The 18,745-nt window shown below is 34.5% G+C and overlaps 1 protein-coding gene across 1 annotated transcript; it reads left to right on the top strand.

Moving 5' to 3' along the window:
- The first annotated feature begins 530 nt into the window (after nt 1-530).
- LOC128213885 (tyrosine-protein kinase SRK2-like) lies at nt 531-16,811 on the top strand. Its single transcript, XM_052919966.1, has 10 exons — nt 531-693; nt 2,371-2,488; nt 3,021-3,134; nt 4,135-4,238; nt 4,543-4,698; nt 5,472-5,636; nt 7,948-8,204; nt 10,548-10,701; nt 12,143-12,274; nt 16,617-16,811. The coding sequence occupies exons 1-10, from the start codon at nt 531-533 to the stop codon at nt 16,805-16,807; spliced, it is 1,554 nt and encodes a 517-aa protein (XP_052775926.1). The 3' UTR covers nt 16,808-16,811.
- The last annotated feature ends 1,934 nt before the right edge of the window (nt 16,812-18,745 follow it).

Below are 18,745 nucleotides of genomic sequence, written 5' to 3'. Positions count from 1 at the left end.
CGTGGTTAATACACACTGACTTATCAAAATTAGAATGTTGTTTTCATTAAATCATAATGTAAAAACTACTTAAGTGAATAGTTTGAATTTCTTATCTTTTTTATGGCGGCCTGAATATAGTTCCTTGTTTGATTGTGAGTGGCTGCATGTTAACCATAGCAGTTCTCATTATATAAGGTGCAAATAAAAGTGTGCGTATTTTTGCTTGTATAAAGGGAAATGTGCTTTCATTTCTATTCCCTTGTGAGACCTTGTAAGTTCATGTCTGATGATGCATAGTTATGGTACAATAATTAAAGACATTAAGACAGCAAGAAGTTTTAAGCTAGATTTTGTGTCTCTTTCTCTGTATTCAATACTTGAGTACGGCTGTATTGCAATTATTGCAGTGCTTTTATTGTTTTCTGATTTTTCTTTATCGTTACTTTGTCACACCTTGCTGCCTTTTTAATGCACTTAAGTTTTACAATGTTATACTATACGATAAATACCTGAAGCTTTCCTGAGTGACCTACTTCTGAAACCAAGCCATGGGGTGTGATGAATCCAAACCCAAGATGGACACATCGGAGTCGATGTTCTCCGATATTAAAGGAAGGAGCGAGGAAAACGGGGACAAACCACGTGGGAAAAACTACTACACCAACCCCCCAGTTAATCTACCACAGCCTGGGGAGAACTCTGATGCTGAGGGTAATACACTGTATTAGTGTTTGTAGTAGTTTGTGTCATTGGGTAACAGACAAAGATATAAGGGAAAACTTGTACTGCTGCCTAAGACTCACCTACCGTTCACGATTTAATCAGATCATTCAATAATTGAGAATAACTCACTCGGAGAAATACGTTTTTCACTGTTCCTACTTTCTTACCTCCTATTTTTATGCCCCCAGAAGGACGGCATATGGAAATCTAACCGTTCGTCTGTACGTCCCCACGGTGTCCTATTAATTAACCCAAGGATCTTAAACTTGGTAGGCATGTTGGTCATGACAAGTAGATGAAACCTTTTGAATGTGAGGTACATGGGTAAAGGGCAAGGTCGTGGAAACCTAACTGAAAATCTTTTTCCCGATCCATAACTGAAAAATGCTGGGTTCCCAGGGATCTACAACTTGGCAGTGACCGTTTGCCATTGCCAGCAATTGAACCCTATTAATTTTGAGGTCCGTCAGTCAGTCAAAGATCAAGGTCCTGGTGACATTACGCTGAAAATCTAATTCCAATCAATAACTGAAAAAAAAAACGATAGAGCTCAGGGACCTCGAACCTGCATACCAAGTTTGAGGTCCCTGAGCTCTATCGTTTGGTAGGCAATTTGTACACTACCAGCAGATAACCCCTATTGATAATGAATACCTGGATTTCAATACGCTAATAAAAATGAAGCCATTGCCTACATCATTCACTTAAAAGTTATCCAGTGCTAGTTATTTTGTTTCTTCATTTAAGGGTTTCATTAACAAATTGAATCCTAGCATACACTCATGTCAATAATGCCCAACAATCTCATTAAAAGTACAGCAGGCATGAAATGACATTTACTCCATCTTGCAATGATTAAATATCTTCCTGTGTTCATACTCTGCTCTTTCAAAATGTTATCAATCAATGTTTCCAAACTGCATGGAAAGTTTGCCATGAAAATATGCAAAATACTAAAGGCTATCTGTAAATAGGCCCAAATATTTATGGCTTTCTGGTCAATGAGGACTCTCACGGTAACTTGGCGCATTAATATGACAGCTCCTGTTTCCTTCTTTTTGTCAAATTATTCCTACTGTTACTTGCAAAAGAATGATTAATGGATCAGTTTTCTCTTTATTAATTTGTTTCTTTCTTTCTTTTAATATTTCAGTATCTTCGTCTATACATCTACTCCTATATCAGAACTGTCACAAAGTTGCCGGAGCTTAACCTTGCAATAAGTGGTGTGGGGTTAGATTGATTGATGTTTTTATGAAACACACTCTATGATTGTGTATCATTTCAATTAATGGGGTATTGTGTGCAGTAGATATTATCATCACATGTGTATTCTAATTTTCAAACATAAAGTTCTTTAGTATAAGGAAGCTAATAAATAATATATATTGGGGTATGTAGGAAAGGGACTTTTTCCACGAAACATTTCAAGTGAGTGGTTGGCTTGATATTGCTTGAAACAATAATTGTTCATACTTATACTTACATAAAAATGACAATATAATTGAAAAGGAAGTTATTTTCACTAGTAAGCTGAAAGTGAGACATACTCATGTAACATTTGTACTATTATCCCCCACCCCTATCCACCCGAGAGTCTGAAAGCACATGGACGTCGAAAAGGACATATATCGTAGTCACAGAAGTCATTATGTTATATTACAGGAGGCAGTGGCGGAGGGAAACGTGTTTTCGCGCTCTATGACTATGATGCCCGAACACAAGATGACCTCACATTCCGCAAAGGCGACGTTCTCGAACTTATTAAGGGCAGAACTGAAGAGTAAGATATATGATTATATACGGTATTACCCTTTACTTAGCGGGTATGTTTTTCAAAGAGAATTAAATAAGCAAGGTATTATCATAGCCTTGGTGTCGATGTACAAAATATTAACCTTACACATAGCTCGAAAACCAAGTCCTTCAAGAGTTATCACCGTTTAATTACAGAAAATACCTAAAATCAGTCTTGTCCGATCAATAACTTAAGAAATCTTTGTGAAATCATCATCAAATTTGGTCAGAATATGTATGGGCATACTATCTCGGTCAGGATCAATAACAAGCCGTGTTGGCTTAGTTAATCCAGAGTTATTGCCCTTCAATTGGTGAAAACTGTATTAACAATGTCCGCTTTCTAAATTTGGCGTAGCGTTCAACCATTTATCACCAAACTGGGTGCCCTCAAATTAAGACGGGCGTATTTTATGACAGTATATGCTCTTCTTAATCTTCATATTTCCATTTTTCTGAGAAACCAGTGCCGATCTTTTCCGTTCTTGTCAGATTTAACATTAAGCTGTAACTTCCAGCAATGAGGACTGGTGCTACGCGCGACATACATATCCAAAATATAACAATCTCCAGAAAGAGGGTTACGTGCCACGGACCTATGTTGCATTGGAGGAAAGTCTAGAGTCACATGAGTAAGTGAAAGCAATTGTTGGAGATAATGATGTTAACTTAAGGACATAGAATAATAAATTTATATTGCTATCATTATCAACTTATAAATATAAGAATAATTATATTTACTGCATACTATCGAGGACTGAATGGTTATGCCATAAAAAAAACAACATACTTTACGGATGATCTTCATATCAGATACTTTCTTTTATCATAAGGAGTTTAACCACTACTTCATTAGCAGGGCTTATATAATAAATCTGAGGGTAAGGGCTCAGTGTCGACGATTACTGTATTGTTTTGAAACCTGTTCTGATTCCCTTCTGAAACCCTGTTCTGATTCTACACTAAAACCCTGCTTAGATTCTCTTCTGAAACCCTGTTCTGATTCTACATTAAAACCCTGCTTAGATTCTCTTCTGAAACCCTGTTCTGATTCTACATTAAAACTCTGCTTAGATTCTCTTCTGAAACCCTGTTCTGATTCTACATCAAAACCGGCTTAGGTTCTCTTCTAAAACCAATGCTATTTTCGTATTAAATCTTGTCCTGATTGTCTATTGAAACCAATTTTTGGATTTTCTGTTGAATATTTATATGAAAAACTACAGAAACAAACTCAGTAGCCTAAAGTTCAAACATAAACCCCGTTTAATAGCACAGGGTTCTAAAGATTATCGCTCTCAGTCTCAGTGAAATTGTGTTTTGATTATAATTTGAAACCCTGTTCTGATTCTGATTTTAAACCTTTTTAATTTGGCTATTGAAAGCCTGTTCTGATTTCTGCTAAAATGTGTTCTGATTCTCTATTAAAACCCAGCTCTAGATATCTATTGAAAATATGTTGTGTTTCTGTATTGAAACTGTGTTCTGATTCATTATTGAAACTGTGTATTGATTTTTTGTTGAAAACCCTGTTCTGATTCTCTATCGAAACTTTGTTCTGATTTTCTGATTGAAACTGTTGTCTGATTCTCTATTTAACTTTAGTCTGATTTTCTTATTTGTCTATTGCAGCTGGTTTTTCGGACGGGTGACACGTAAGGAGGCAGAGAGAAACTTGTTGACGAAGGACAACCCTGTTGGAGCTTTCCTAGTACGGGAGAGCGAGAGTTGTCCGGGTGGGTCGATTGTGTATACAGTTATATCATATCTGTTTCTTGTTCAAATCTAGTTAAGTTAGCCTATAGAAGAGGCCTAATGAAAGTATCCATTCCAGTTGTTTAAACTGGAATCTCTTGGTTAATTGAGACTATAGTCAACAGTTGTCCCCAGATTTGTGCAGCTTTTTCATATTCTAAAACATACAGCATTCAAGCAGACACATTAAAATTATTACCAATGCAGCATGATTTCATATAATCTGTATCATGAAATTATTTTTGTATAGAATGTTTGTCATTCGTATTTATTTCCCGCATTCAGGGAGCTATGCGTTGTCCATTCGAGACTATGACCAAAACATGGCCAATCCGGATTGCGCCAAACATTACAAGCTTCGCAACATGGATGAAGGCGGAGTGTACATTGTCAAAAGACGACAGTTCAAGAGTATGATGGAACTTGTGGACCACTATAAAGGTGATACATTAAGATTCAAGTCTCGAGTACATGAACATTTTACAATTAAAGGAAGGGAATACTTAAATTCTACAATTTGCGGCCTCTTCCTGCTTATTTTACAAAACTAATGTGAACCGAAAGGGTACACTCAGTCAGCTTGCAAATAGAGAAGTACGTGAAGTATGCTTTGATGGAGGATTGCGCTCATGGAACGAGAGTGGAGAATCAGTCACAGGTGTATGGACTAACGTACAAGAAACTGCTATGAAGGCTTGGAAGTCCGAATGCAAATGGATGATGCAAGTGCGACGCCAAGGGAGCATTAATGAAACAAAAACAACGAGTACATTATAGACTCAGACGCTGCGCTGATTAACATCGTTATAATGTAGCAAGACGTTTTGGTAGCTTTTTCAAGCATACTACAAAGAATAGGAACGAACCTTCTCGTCAAGAACTTGAATCAGATTGCAAAACTCACTAAATATGTAGACTATGTCAATCCAAACATAATTATCAATTTTTGGACAGCTTTTGTTATTATAAACATTTATCTTTGTTTATTCATGCAATCATCATTTTCTTATTTTCAAAATGTTGACGTGATATTTGTTAGTATCACTAGGGGATTTTGCCCCTGGTAACACATGTTTACAGGGAAATAAAAGGGACTGTTGCTTGTCTTAAAAATAGAAAAAGAAAAATGGCTGTTGAAAATGGCAGGCACTACACCTTTCACAAAATCCATAATTCTTGAAATGCATATCCATCTTTATTCGTCCTCATTCCAGTGCAAGCGGATGGTATATGCGGGTCACTGGTAGCACCGTGTTCTCGAGCTGCTCCGGTAATGGTCGATTTGAGTCGGGACACTAAGGACGCGTGGGAGATTGACAGGAACTCGCTCCAGCTGGCACAGAGGCTTGGAGCTGGTCAGTTCGGGGAGGTCTGGAAAGGTATAAACAATCTCCTTTACATGACCACGTTTGAATTATTGTGTAAATTTATGGCATTATTAGGTTTCCTTCGATACATTATTGACATTCCGGGCACACGTTGCATACCAAATCAATGTAGGGCGTTGGGGCAAAAAACAACAAGAGTTTCAATGTTTTAAATGAAATGAGGGCAAGTTACTTTGTATCAAGGTTTTTTTACTGGAAGAAGGGGTAGACTTACAGTATCATTTCATTGGCCAAATTTTGTTTTAAAATGTTTCAATGAAACTATTGAAATGGCTCAGCCATAATTGACAAAAACATAAGATTTTCTAAGTGAAAGGAGATCTGAAAGGTATAGTGTTATCCAGTGGTGCAGTGTTGATGGCGCCCCTGAGGTGGTGGAGGTGGTATAAAGGAATATAGTATAGGTGTCTGGATTTCTTTTTGTGCTGAATTTCTTCCTTATTGTATTGAAGTAAACAAGAACTTAACATAATCAATAGCTGTAATTACAGACGATCCGTATTTTTCAATATGTACTCAAGTTATCAGTGTTGACAGCAAAGTATGTGACACAGCTATACCAGTGTGTGTATATCACGTGACAAAATGTGTCATAAATGCTACGTCGGAAGGCAATATTTTGCTTTGAACGAAGACTTTAACAAAGATAACTTCACTATCATTTCACCATTTTAAATGAAACAGAGCGCAGTCTACGCCGCGTACGGATTCCCGCCTTCGGTCTTTTACCACAGTTTCATTGAGAGTTTAGTTTCTTAAAACACTTCGACAAACCTTTTCACAAAACGGCCGTCTGACGGAGCACTGTCAAAACAATGTTTTGGAAACAGGTTTGACGAAGTGTTTGATGAAACTAAGCACCTTATCAAACTCCGGTAATAAAACGAATGCAGGGCTCTTTTAGCAGCATAGACTGACCCTTGTTTCATTTAAAATGATGTATTTAAAGAAAAGTTATCTTTGTTTATAGTCTTCATTTTAAGCAGAATGTTGCCTTCCGACGTAGCATATATGACGCAATTTAACACGTGGTATACACACTGTATAAATCGAGGTAGTAAAGTCAGATTGCAATCATTCATGAATAGGCTAAAGAGAGCCAAACCATTGACATAAGTCATGTGACGTGAACTCTGTCCCAACTACTGATTATGAATTCGTTGTCACATGCTTTCTTGATGAGTGGTAGCTGGTTCAAATAACATACATAGACATATACTAGAACTTTATATTATCTTCATTTTAAGATGACCATTAAAATACACGTGAAAGTGCTTCAATATTAAAACAATTAGTTTAAAAGATTTGCATAATATCTTTTTGAGCCACTGTGAGAAAAATATGAAAAGAAAATTGAATGAAATGTTATAAAAAGATGTTTGCTACTGATAATGAACCCTCTTTTGAGCAAGGTAATTGTTAACACTATTATTTAATCTTGTTTGTTTTAAAAAAGAAAAGTCGAGATTAAAAATTGTCATAAAATTGTTTTGGTGTTCTTTTGGTCGTCAATTTTATGTTTATAGTTTCAAACAATGACTGCATCGTATCTTTGAAAAGTTTTTGAATTAGGTACTCTGAATTGTATTCGTCCGTCTGCAGATAGAGTTGGGATCTCTAATCATAGAAGTAATTGGGGTTTACCTATAACTTTATTATTATTTGTTTCCTCAAATTAATGCATACTTTGATAAGATTTACCTTTTGCGTTTTGTCTTTATTTAAGATTGTTGGGATAAGAGTGAGGTTTGTGCACTTAAACTGGTTTAAACCCCCAGTAAATTTACATTTTACTGACCGTTCCAAGGCGGTACCTAACTATTCTTGATAAACATACCTAGTTTTTTTATATATAGTATGTATGGACTGTTCTGTTTGTGGAGTTTTGTGCTGTTCTTCCATGTTTCTTGTTTGTGGTTTTATGTTCTATGTCTTTGGCGTTTACCCAGTGCCATTAAACCTGGTTTATGTTTAAACTTTTTGCTACGGAGCTTGTTTCTGTAGCTTTTTGCATAAATATTTGGCAAAATCTTGAACCTTTACCATAACTCAGACACCGTGCAAGGTATATGAATGAAAGTTAATAACCAAATTGCAGGAGATAATACGCATATGAATAGAAAGGAGCACAATTCTGACTTTTATTGACGAATGCTTCTTAGAAAATAAGAAGAATCCATCGCTAGCTTTTGATCGGCGGTGCTCTTGTGGTTACCATTGCGTAGATAACAATCTAAAACAGCTTTCACAATAACCGTAATATTAAATAAAAAAGTTACATGAGTATCATTTTTACAACAAGGAATATGGAACAACACAACAGATGTCGCTATAAAAACTCTAAAGTCAGGCACAATGAAAAAGGAGGCCTTTCTTGCCGAGGCCCAGATTATGAAGCAGTGTCGCCATGACAAACTTGTGCGTCTGTACGCCATTTGCTCGAAGGAGGAGCCGATTTACATTGTGACTGAGCTCCTCAATGACAGTCTGCTAAACTACCTGCGGGAAGGAGAAGGACGATTCATAGAATTCCCCGATATGGTGGACTACGCAGAACAGGTGGGTGACATATTTCAACATGTGTTATAATCATTGTAGATGGGTAGTATCTGATATTTTTGATTTTATTAAAAACATGTTAATTCTTAGGTTTAGATTTGATTTTAACTATTTTTTTATTTATTCAAAATTATTGTCATATTCCAAAAATATATAAGTACCTGTATTTCATGACTTCTTTGATGTTTGAACAAATTACGACGGAAAAAAATTGTTTCAAGGAATTTGTCAATGGAGAAATTGTGAAAAAAAATTTGTGTGTTTTTTTCTGATAGAATGTGATTTACCTTCAGCCATTTAAGTGTATTACCTGCATCATGATACATTAAAAGTTATAATGTAGTTCATTTTCAGATCACAAAATTCCTACCCGTGGTTGGCAAACAACGCAAATACCAATCTTTAATAGAAAGGGAACCTAAAATTGTATTTCTACCTTTGCCAAATGCAAAGAATAAATTGAAAGTCAAGTTCAAGCCAGTCCTTAATTATTAGTTTGATATTAAAGATTGCTAATGGGATGGATAATTTGAAAAGGAGAAATTAATTCACAGAGATACGGCGCTACTAACCTTCTCGTATGGAACGAGAACATTGTCAAACTGTCGACTTTGGTCTCGCTAGGCGTATTGTGGATGACTTATACACCCCGTGGGTTACTGAATCTGTGTAAAGGTTGCTCTTAAATATCTATATAACCTAGACGCATTCATTGTTCAATTGTTTTACTAGTTAATAGCTGTTTAAATGTATTATTCCAAAAACGTTTTACTGTATTTACTATTTGATATTAGTATAATGATGATTGGAAATGTTATTATTTTTTTTGTTAAAAAGGATTTTTAAGGTGGTCAAATATCTTTTTAGACTATACGGTGTTATACATTTTACCCAGAACTTATATTATTATTATTATTATTATTATTATTATTATTATTATTATTATTGTGAGATTCAGTATGTAATAGAGTTTGGTGTTTACTTCAATTATTGAATGGCTTTACAACTACATGTTTACATAGCTTTGTATTTCATTTCCAATTGTTTAAACATATTTTATTATTGAAAGAAACATACAAAGTATGGAACGTCATATACAACACCAAAGTTTATGAAGATGGTAAACAACTGATGAAAAACATTTTTCCACTTCATTTCCATTAATTTAGCAATATCTTCGAAATTATTCCATACAAATGTATTTTACTGAAAGTACGTAGACTTTGCGTCAAGTGAGACTTATTTTTGAAAAAACGTTTTAATATACACAGTTAATATCAATAAATATTACTAGGGATGGCAATTATTTCTCGTGTACTAGATCGTCCTACTTGAATACTCGGGGAGGGGTAACCTGAATGGTGTTTTTTAACATTTCACTAAATATAGCAATATACAGATGACTTACAGACTATGTAACAGACCGGGCGAGTTGCCAACAATACATAGTACGGTCCCCTAATCCCTACAAGATATGAAACAAATCTATTAAAATATGAATATTCAGGAGCCAACACGTTTTGTCATCGTACAGTCATAATGTTTACAGTATGCCAGTCCCTCAAACAAAACCCTAAAGCAAACTTTAGTGTCTATGATTGTTTAAGTTATAAGAATTATAACCATCTTTCTCTGATATAACATGTTAACATTATAATGTAGATCCTTAAATTACCCACACAGATGTGCGTCAATGTCAACATGAATATCATAATACATTATTAAATGAACCAAATAGTCAATCATGCTAGTTTGTTTCTTAACCAAGCGCAAGTAAGAATGGGACGAAAACTTGAAAAGGATTGCCTGATATCGCACTCTTAAACACTTTCTTCCATAAGATCTTGATAAAACGAAAAATAAAGCCAATGTTTCATAACTTGTAAAAAAGGTTTAACACTTGTGCAGAAAATTTTATGTTTCACGTTTAGTGAATTGGCAAGTGTGGTGAATGAAAACTTGCAGGTTGTGTCAGGCATGTCATTCTTGGAGCATCAGAAGCTAATCCACAGGGATCTGGCAGACAGAAATGTCCTCGTTTGGGAGAGTAATGTCTGCAAGGTGACCGACGTTGGTCTGGCCCGCGTCATTGAAGATACTGAATATACTTCGCATGGTAATCAAGCACACTAACTCTAGAATGCTTGATGAATGCGCCATTTGAACTTGCTTATGGCACCATCAGATGGCCCTGCTCCTCAATTTCACAAATGTTACTTTCAGAGCAGTGAAAATCACAACCAGTTTAAATGCCTAGCACAACAAAAAGCGAATGAATCTAAATGGCATATAGAGATTGTTATGATAAATGTGCTTATGGCGTATAAATTTAACACATTTCAGATTGCTGCAGGAATGTCTTATCTGGAAAGGAATAAGCTTATCCATAGAGATTTAGCAGCAAGAAATGTCCTTGTTGGTGCAAATGGTATTTGCAAAATTGCCGACTTTGGTCTTGCGCGGATAATTGAGGATGACGAATACAATCCTAAACATGGTACCACTATATCTCTCAAATGTCCACTCAGACATATATTTTACCTCTGTCTCTCTCTGTCTCTCTCTCTCTCTCTCTCTCTCTTTCTGTGTGTGTGCGTGCGTGCGCGCGTGCGCGCGTGCGCGCGTGCGTGCGTGCGTGCGTGCGTGTGTGTGTGTGTGGCTAGTCATATATAACTACACTGTCATAAAAAGAAGCATGCTATAATGGGAATCTTATAAGTGGCACTGCCTACACTAACGCATTGTGTCCTATGTGCCTTTTATACTCAAATGAACTAATTCTTATGTTGTATGTATCAGCCGTAGATGGCAACAAAAAATGATGTTGAGTGTATCCCTACTACCAGGCTGAACTGATATATGAATTCGCAGTTTACTTGAAGATGTAAACTTCTTGAAATATCCTTTCTTGCCAAAGATGCTTGTGTTTTAATTTCCCTACCTTCACCTACATTAAAATTTTGTTTGTTTTTGCTAGAAACAGAACCAGTCAAAAGTTTATCAACAAATAGTCCAGTTCTCGAAGTCGCTGGTCAACATTGATTAAGTTCCAATAATAAATATTTCTTTCAATTTCCTACTTTCTATATGGCCGTTTGTCACTCATATATAAGGGGGAAATCTTATCCATAGGGATTTGGCAACCTGAATTGTTCTTATCGGTGATAATAAAATAGCAAAAGTCGCTAGGTTTGGGCTTGCCAAATGTATTGAAGATAATGGGTACACAGCTTTCGTTTGCTTGTTAATAAATTTTCATGTTAAAAATGGTGGTTTGTAACCTTTACATGAAAGCCAACTGGAATCTGATAAAGAAAGGTATGATTTCTCTTATTGACCATTCCTTGGTTTCATTCAAATGAGTTTATTTCTTAAATAGTATGGTAAACTTTTGATTCTTGTAAGAAATGCATGAATTTGACTGCTTTCTGCATTTGTTATGATTTGTTACATACACGTATTAATATAGACAACATTAAATGCAACCTTGTTCTTATGTTCTTCTTTCAACGTCTTTATTTGATCAGCTGACTGCTGATTTTAAGTAATGATTCCAGTTGTGAAACTATCTTGCTCAATATAATATGGTTCTCTCTCTATAACAAATAACTTCCACTAATTTGATTTTTTTTATTAAAACAAAGATGACAGTATATTTTTATATATATTATTTTAATTGGCCAATGATCATAATTCGCTTAAAGTAAGCCATTTACAGAAACTGATTTTTTTGTTTTTCTTTAAATTAAGATCTATACAATTATAAGTAAATGTTATTTTGGGAGTGTCAATGTGCAAGTGCTGCATTCCAACGTTGCAAGTTATATTTAAAAGGTTTTGATACTGCCATTGCTCTGTGGGACAAGTTGTCAAAGTTTTTCAATAAAAAATCAAGAATGAGAACGACACAGTCTAATCACATCATTTTTATTGTGCAGGATTTAAGTTCCCGGTCAAGTGGACGGCCCCAGAGGCGGCTAATTACATGCGTTTCACGATAAAGTCAGACGTGTGGTCATACGGCATTCTGCTCACGGAAATCACTACACATGGACAAGTACCATACCCAGGTAAAACAACGTTATCAAGGTTTAATAATAAAGAAGTCACTCTGAAGTGATTGGTTATATCTTGTAATACAAAAAAACTCCTGAATTCGTTAATGCCTTTAAGCCTTCAGCAAAATCCAGCAAATTGAAATCAGTTTAGTAATACATATCCTTGTGTCTCAAATTAAAATGGAAGATTTTATAACAAATCCTCGCAAATAATCATCTAAACGTTATGGTTATATGTTGTTAACTTTGAAACTGATGTTTCGCACATGCATGTTCAAAGCGTTTGTAAACCTATAATTCCCTGATTGATCAGACTGATATATTATTTCGATTCAGACATTTGACTGTAAACTATGTCTATATCACGTTGTGACTGGGGCTATATTGGAATCAACTTGTCCATTTCGTCCGTCCGTTCTGGGACATCGGGACAAGTCTACTTTTCTCCATTACTTCATGTTTTTGAGGTATTGACTTCTAACTTCGTACACATATCGGCTGTGTTTTGTATGGTATTTTTGGAGTTAATTCCCTTTCATTATTATGCTTATTTCTTTTTAATTTTCTCCACCGGGCAAATCTTGTCCGTAAAATAACTTGAAAAGTCTTTGAGGTATTGAGTTCAAACTTCTTATACAGATATATCACATTTGAAGAGAAGTGCATTGCTCTGATACCATACCTCTGGCTGCAGTATTTTTAGTATCTGGGCGCAGTATTGCTAAGTAAGTTATTGCCCTTTGTTATTGTGCATTCTTATTTTTTGTCAGGAGCATAACTTGAAAAGTCTTTGTGGAATTTACTTCCAACTACATATACAAATACAACACATTTACGAAAAGTGAAGTGTACAAGAACCATAACTCTCTGTGTAGTTGTTTATTGCATGTAGTTATTGCCCTTATATATATATATATATATATATATATATATATATATATATATATATATATATATATATATATATATCTCATTTAGGAAAAGAATAGTGGACATGGACCATAACTTTAGCTGCGGTATTTTTTATATTGATTGCCCTTTGTCAACTTACATACTTTTTATCCGGAGAAAAACTCGAGGTATTCATTTCAGTCTACATAAGCAGATAGATCTCATTCAGGAGAAGTGCCGTGCACTATAGCCACAACTCTTGGTGCATTATGTATTTAAGTTATTGTCTATTGTTTAATTGTAATCCTTTGTCGTGAGGCGTCAGTCTGAATGTTCTTGTTATACTATGGAATATTTAAGCGTATGACGTCACTTTATTTCAATATTTTACTTATGGTTATCATTTGGAAGAAGAATTAACAGATATATATTGTAAATTCATTTTTTATAATGTTTTTATCGTTTATTTCGTAAGTACAATGATACTTTTGATAATGTAACACCACGATCACTCGTTTTTGTAACCTGTTATTTATTTAGCTATACCCTGTGGTGCTTTTAGCGTCTCAAACAGTAACTGAATCATATTAATAAAAATGTTTGCAATAGGTTCTCTGAATTTTATTCCCTCGTCTGCAGATAGAGTTGGGATCGAAAATCATAATATACTTGGAGTTTACCCAATATCTAATTATAATTTGTTTTATTCTTAAGTTTCCTCAAGTGTGAGGTTGTGCACACACACACTAGTTTAAACCACCAGTATGTTCCCGACTGTACCAAGGCGTTACCTAAAACTCATTTATAAACACCCCTAGTTTTATATATATTATATATGTTGTTTGTTGCTTGTAGAGTTTTGTGATTGTTCCGTGTTTCTGATGTATGACTGTTTGTGTTGCTGTTACGTGCTATTGGCGCTGACCCTGTGCCATTTAACTGGATTTATGTTCAAGCTTTCGCTTACTGAACTTTTTTCTGTAATTCTTCATAAAATATTGACTTCAACTGTACAAAAGAAACCTTATTTTGTATTTGGTCAAATCAATTAAAAACTGTGGTATGCATTTTAAAGGGACTGTGTCACAGATTGGCACCAAAAAAAGTTTTTTCTGTAACGAATCTCAGGACAATTATCTAATAGAATTTGTTACGCTTCGATATCATAATTGTAAAAAGAAGTACCAAAATGTTAAAAAGAATTGTGTCGGAGACCGGGTTCGAACCCGCGTCGCCAAAATTAAAGTCTAGGGTCTTACTTACTGAGCTACAAAGGCTTATGCTTATCGGGTGACATAATTAAGCTATACACCTACCTCGGTAATATCACGTGATAACACCGACTAGCCAATCACGCATATGGAATGAATTCTACCTGGTAGACATACCCAGTAATCTTTTTTAATGGAAACATACGAAATAACTGCTAAACTTAAATAAATTGTAAACTATGTGGTACTTCAGTTAGTAAGTTTCAATGCATTGTACACATCGATGCCAATTTTATGTCAGTTTTCGACAATTTTCTTTTTTCCCGCTATATTATCATATGTGAGACAGCCCATTTAAAACTAAAATTCCATGCATAATGTCACAGATTTTATAATCCTTATTACTGAATAGAAGAACCATTTACTTAAGTGATGCCTTCTCACCGACGTCATAGGGCATTCAAAGAACATATATAACTCCCAGTGATACTTCTTTGAAGAAAAGGGTATTGTAATGGGAATATTCACATCACATCCGGTAATAGCTGTAGTTTGTCTAAATCATTTCTTGATTTGCTTTTACTGTTGGCGTTGGATGCCCTCAATAAGTGCTTACTTGTTTGTAATATCCTCGGCTCTGTATGTGTGCAAGGGTTTAAACCCTAATTATTTCCACATGGTACACATGTTGCTAGATTAATATACACATGTGTAGCAACAACCGTAACTTTGACTTTAGTAATTATAGAGTTATGGCCCTTTCCAACTAAAATAAAAAAAACAACAACGGCCAAGCACTGTGATCCGTTTATGGTGCTATTGTTTCAGTTAGCAATAGGTTCAGAACGAACATGTATAAAATAACATATTGTATAAAGAAATAAACGTTTCCGGAATAGTAATCTCTGTCTGATTTAAGTTAAATTTATTAATTTACAAAAAAATTTCAGTAACGAATCTCAGGACAATTATCATATAGAATGTGTTACGCTTTAATATCATAAATGTAAAACAAAACTGTGTCGGATACCGGATTCGAACCCGTGTCGGCAAAATTGCAGTCCAGCGTCGTATCCACTGAGCTACGACGGCTTACTCTAAATGGGTGACATAATTAAGGTATAAACCTACCTCGGTAATATCACGTGGTAACACCGACTAGCCAATCACGCATAAGAAATGAATTTTACCTGGTAGACATACCCAGTAATCTTTTTTAATTGAAAAATACGAAATAACTGCTAAACTTAAAAATATATAAACCATGTGGTACTTCAGTTAATAAGTTTCAATGCATTGTACACTTCGCTGCCAAGTTAATAAGTTTCAATGCATTGTACACATCGCTGCCAAGTTAATGTCAGTTTTCGACAATTTTCTTTTTTCCGCTATTGTATCACACGGAGTACAGTCCCTTTAAAGTGCCTGATTTAAGTTAATTTTCTTAATTTACAATTTTTACTTTTATGGCTTCCTGAAGTATAATAATTTGAATTTTTCTTTTACCTATTTGAATTAATATATTTTTAAAGAACGTTTATCTTACTCTGCCATAATTATATGTCTTGAGTTTACTTTGATTGACCAATTCAACAATACATGTGATCAACTCAACAATACATGAACATCACCAATCTAAATGTAGCCTGTATGCATGCCCCTTTCCTATGACTTTTTCCAGGAATGACAAACACATTAGAAAGTAGTTTACAAATACAGAGATAATGGAAATATTCTGACGCCATGTACGAAATCATGGTCAAGTGCTGGAACAACCGGCCGGTGGAGAGACCTACCTTTTTAATTTCTTTGATGACTGTTGTAAGACCCCTACAATCAGTAGGCACTCTGAACTAATTTTAACTCATTATTAACTATGGTTATATGTAAGAAATCTAATGAAAAATGGTGAACATTATTTATTTACCTACTACTGTTGGTGATACGTTGCCTCATTTACCGTTTAATGAAATGCTTTTCTGTCTTTTGAAATATGCATGGCCTGTGTTGTTTTCCTTTCTTTTATGCCCAGCGGCAAAGCTTTTGTGAACTGATTCCAATATATATGCAAAAAGGTATGCGATGACTTATTTGAAGAGTTGTCATGGCTAAATTAAACAATTTAATGACAAAAAGTCCCTTTACACAGTTAGAAGCTTTTTACAATGCATTTCCTAATCGTGACATATGAAAGATTCTGAGAGCAAACCGGTTAAACAAAGATTTACAGAATTTACCCCATCTGCATTCAGGCATGACTAACCGAGAGGTTCTACAACACATCGCCTACGGCTACCGCATGCCTAAACCGCTGGAATGCTCCGACGCCATGTACGAAATAATGCTCAAGTGCTGGGATAAACGTGAGGAAAATCGACCAACTTTTGAATTCATGGAGTGCTTCTTCGATGACTATTTTGCCAATACAGAACTCGAAATATAATAAGAAATCAGTTGAATAATCAGATATGTGACTGATATTGCTTCACACAATTTGAACAGTTATGATTAAATTTATGCAGCATGTTACGATGTAATCTTAATTTGGTTCAGTGCGTTATTTTATTGCTGGCTATTTTGACTATGCTTTTTGGTGCAAAAATAATTATTTATGTCGGGAATATTTAACATACATGAAATTATTTTTTTGGGGGCCGAAATGTAGAAATATTAGACGACCGTTCCCGCGACTTAATTCTAACAATGAATGTGAGCGCAAAATAAAAAGAAATCAAGCGTAGAATTACAGAAAAGGGATAATTAAGATTTAACAATATTTTTTTGTACTTATTGTGATTACAATAGATGGATTTGCCATGAAATAAATCTCAACTCTATATTCAATGTCTTATGTAGAAAAGTTTGAAATTATGTAAATAAATGTAGCATGTTTTATCGAAAATGAAGTATTTTTTATCATTTTAGCCAGATTTGAAAAAAGGGGCAGGTCACTGTAGAAAAGGGACAGGGTGCTAAGGGTTAAAAAGGCACATTGTATATTTCTTTAAGGACTTACATATTATAAATATGACAAAATTTGTTAGAAAAGTGTTTTATTGAAGTAGTTTTAGGTTTGTTTGTATTATAATCATATAGTTAGCTTAAAAAAACAAATGCAATATTTGATTATCTATAGCATTTATTTCTAAGAAGCAGAAAAGTATACATGCTGGTCTCCATTGGGGAAAGGTAGTGCTACCAAAAAGGGCAGGGTGCAACACTCTTCAATAAATAATTAAGCTTAAAGACTGCATTTGCTAGGATTTAGTTGTCCATAAATTGTCTAAGAAATAGTTAGCAATGTATACAAAATAATCATGATGTTTGACAGCAGTTTTACGTTTGATTTTTGATTTAATGATAAGCAGTTATAAGTATAAATGTTTTCATTTGCATATGCTGTATGCTAAGGATCTTACAATGAACATTTCTAATGGATTCTTTCTCTTTCATAAAGTACCCATTACAACATGCAAGTGTTCATTTATATATTGCTGCATTTCTCTGTTATTGATGCATTACATGTTTTCAATTGTACATATAGATATACTCTTTTCTTTTTATATATAATTAACAAATCCATGCAAATCCATATACAGTTATATTTTATTTTAGAAAATAAAACATCAGTTATATTATTATATTATAGAATTATTTGTTATTTATCTTTTTTAAGCTGTATTTAATATTCTTATCGTATATATGAATTCATTTTAGTCAGTAAGCCGCAGACCTAAATTTAGCAAATCAAAATCAGGTATCGTAAGATCTACATTTTGACATTAAATGTTAAAAGAATTAATGCGCCGGGGTTACAAAATGGGACATATTGTGTTATGCGATTTAAAATAGTGTGAACAAAAATACCGCTTTTTTAAATACGTTCTTAATATTGCAACGTTAATATGACTTTAATAGCAAGCCGAAATATCTTCAACATATCTTGGTGAGGAACAGATGGCAATAAAAAATTACGCAGAAAATGGGAATGTGCCGACAAAAAGACCCTGTCTTACTTTACCTACAACAAATAGTCAAAACGACATGAGCCAATATTGGATTTCATTTAATTTACTTTAAACTAGAAATACATTTACCAGATTAAGGCAATGTTCATATATCCTAGCACATACAGTTATTGTTATGAAACTTGCTAATTGTATTAAAAACCCATAAATCTACATTGCCACATTACATTCATAGGTAATGACAGGTACTAATCGGTTACAGTTCAGGGCCACTCAAAATACGAGGGATGATCCAAATTAAACAGGATTGTTCTCACATAACCAATATGGTTTAATATTTATACATCAACATATACATTAACAAGACGCGGATAGTATCCGCTACAAACACTGACATTTTCATGAAAATAATA

Source organism: Mya arenaria, chromosome 13 (assembly GCF_026914265.1).
Source record: "Mya arenaria isolate MELC-2E11 chromosome 13, ASM2691426v1".
Classification (NCBI taxonomy): domain Eukaryota; kingdom Metazoa; phylum Mollusca; class Bivalvia; order Myida; family Myidae; genus Mya; species Mya arenaria.
The sequence above is the reverse complement of the archived record's forward strand: the minus strand, read 5'-3'. Positions and strand labels throughout refer to the sequence as shown.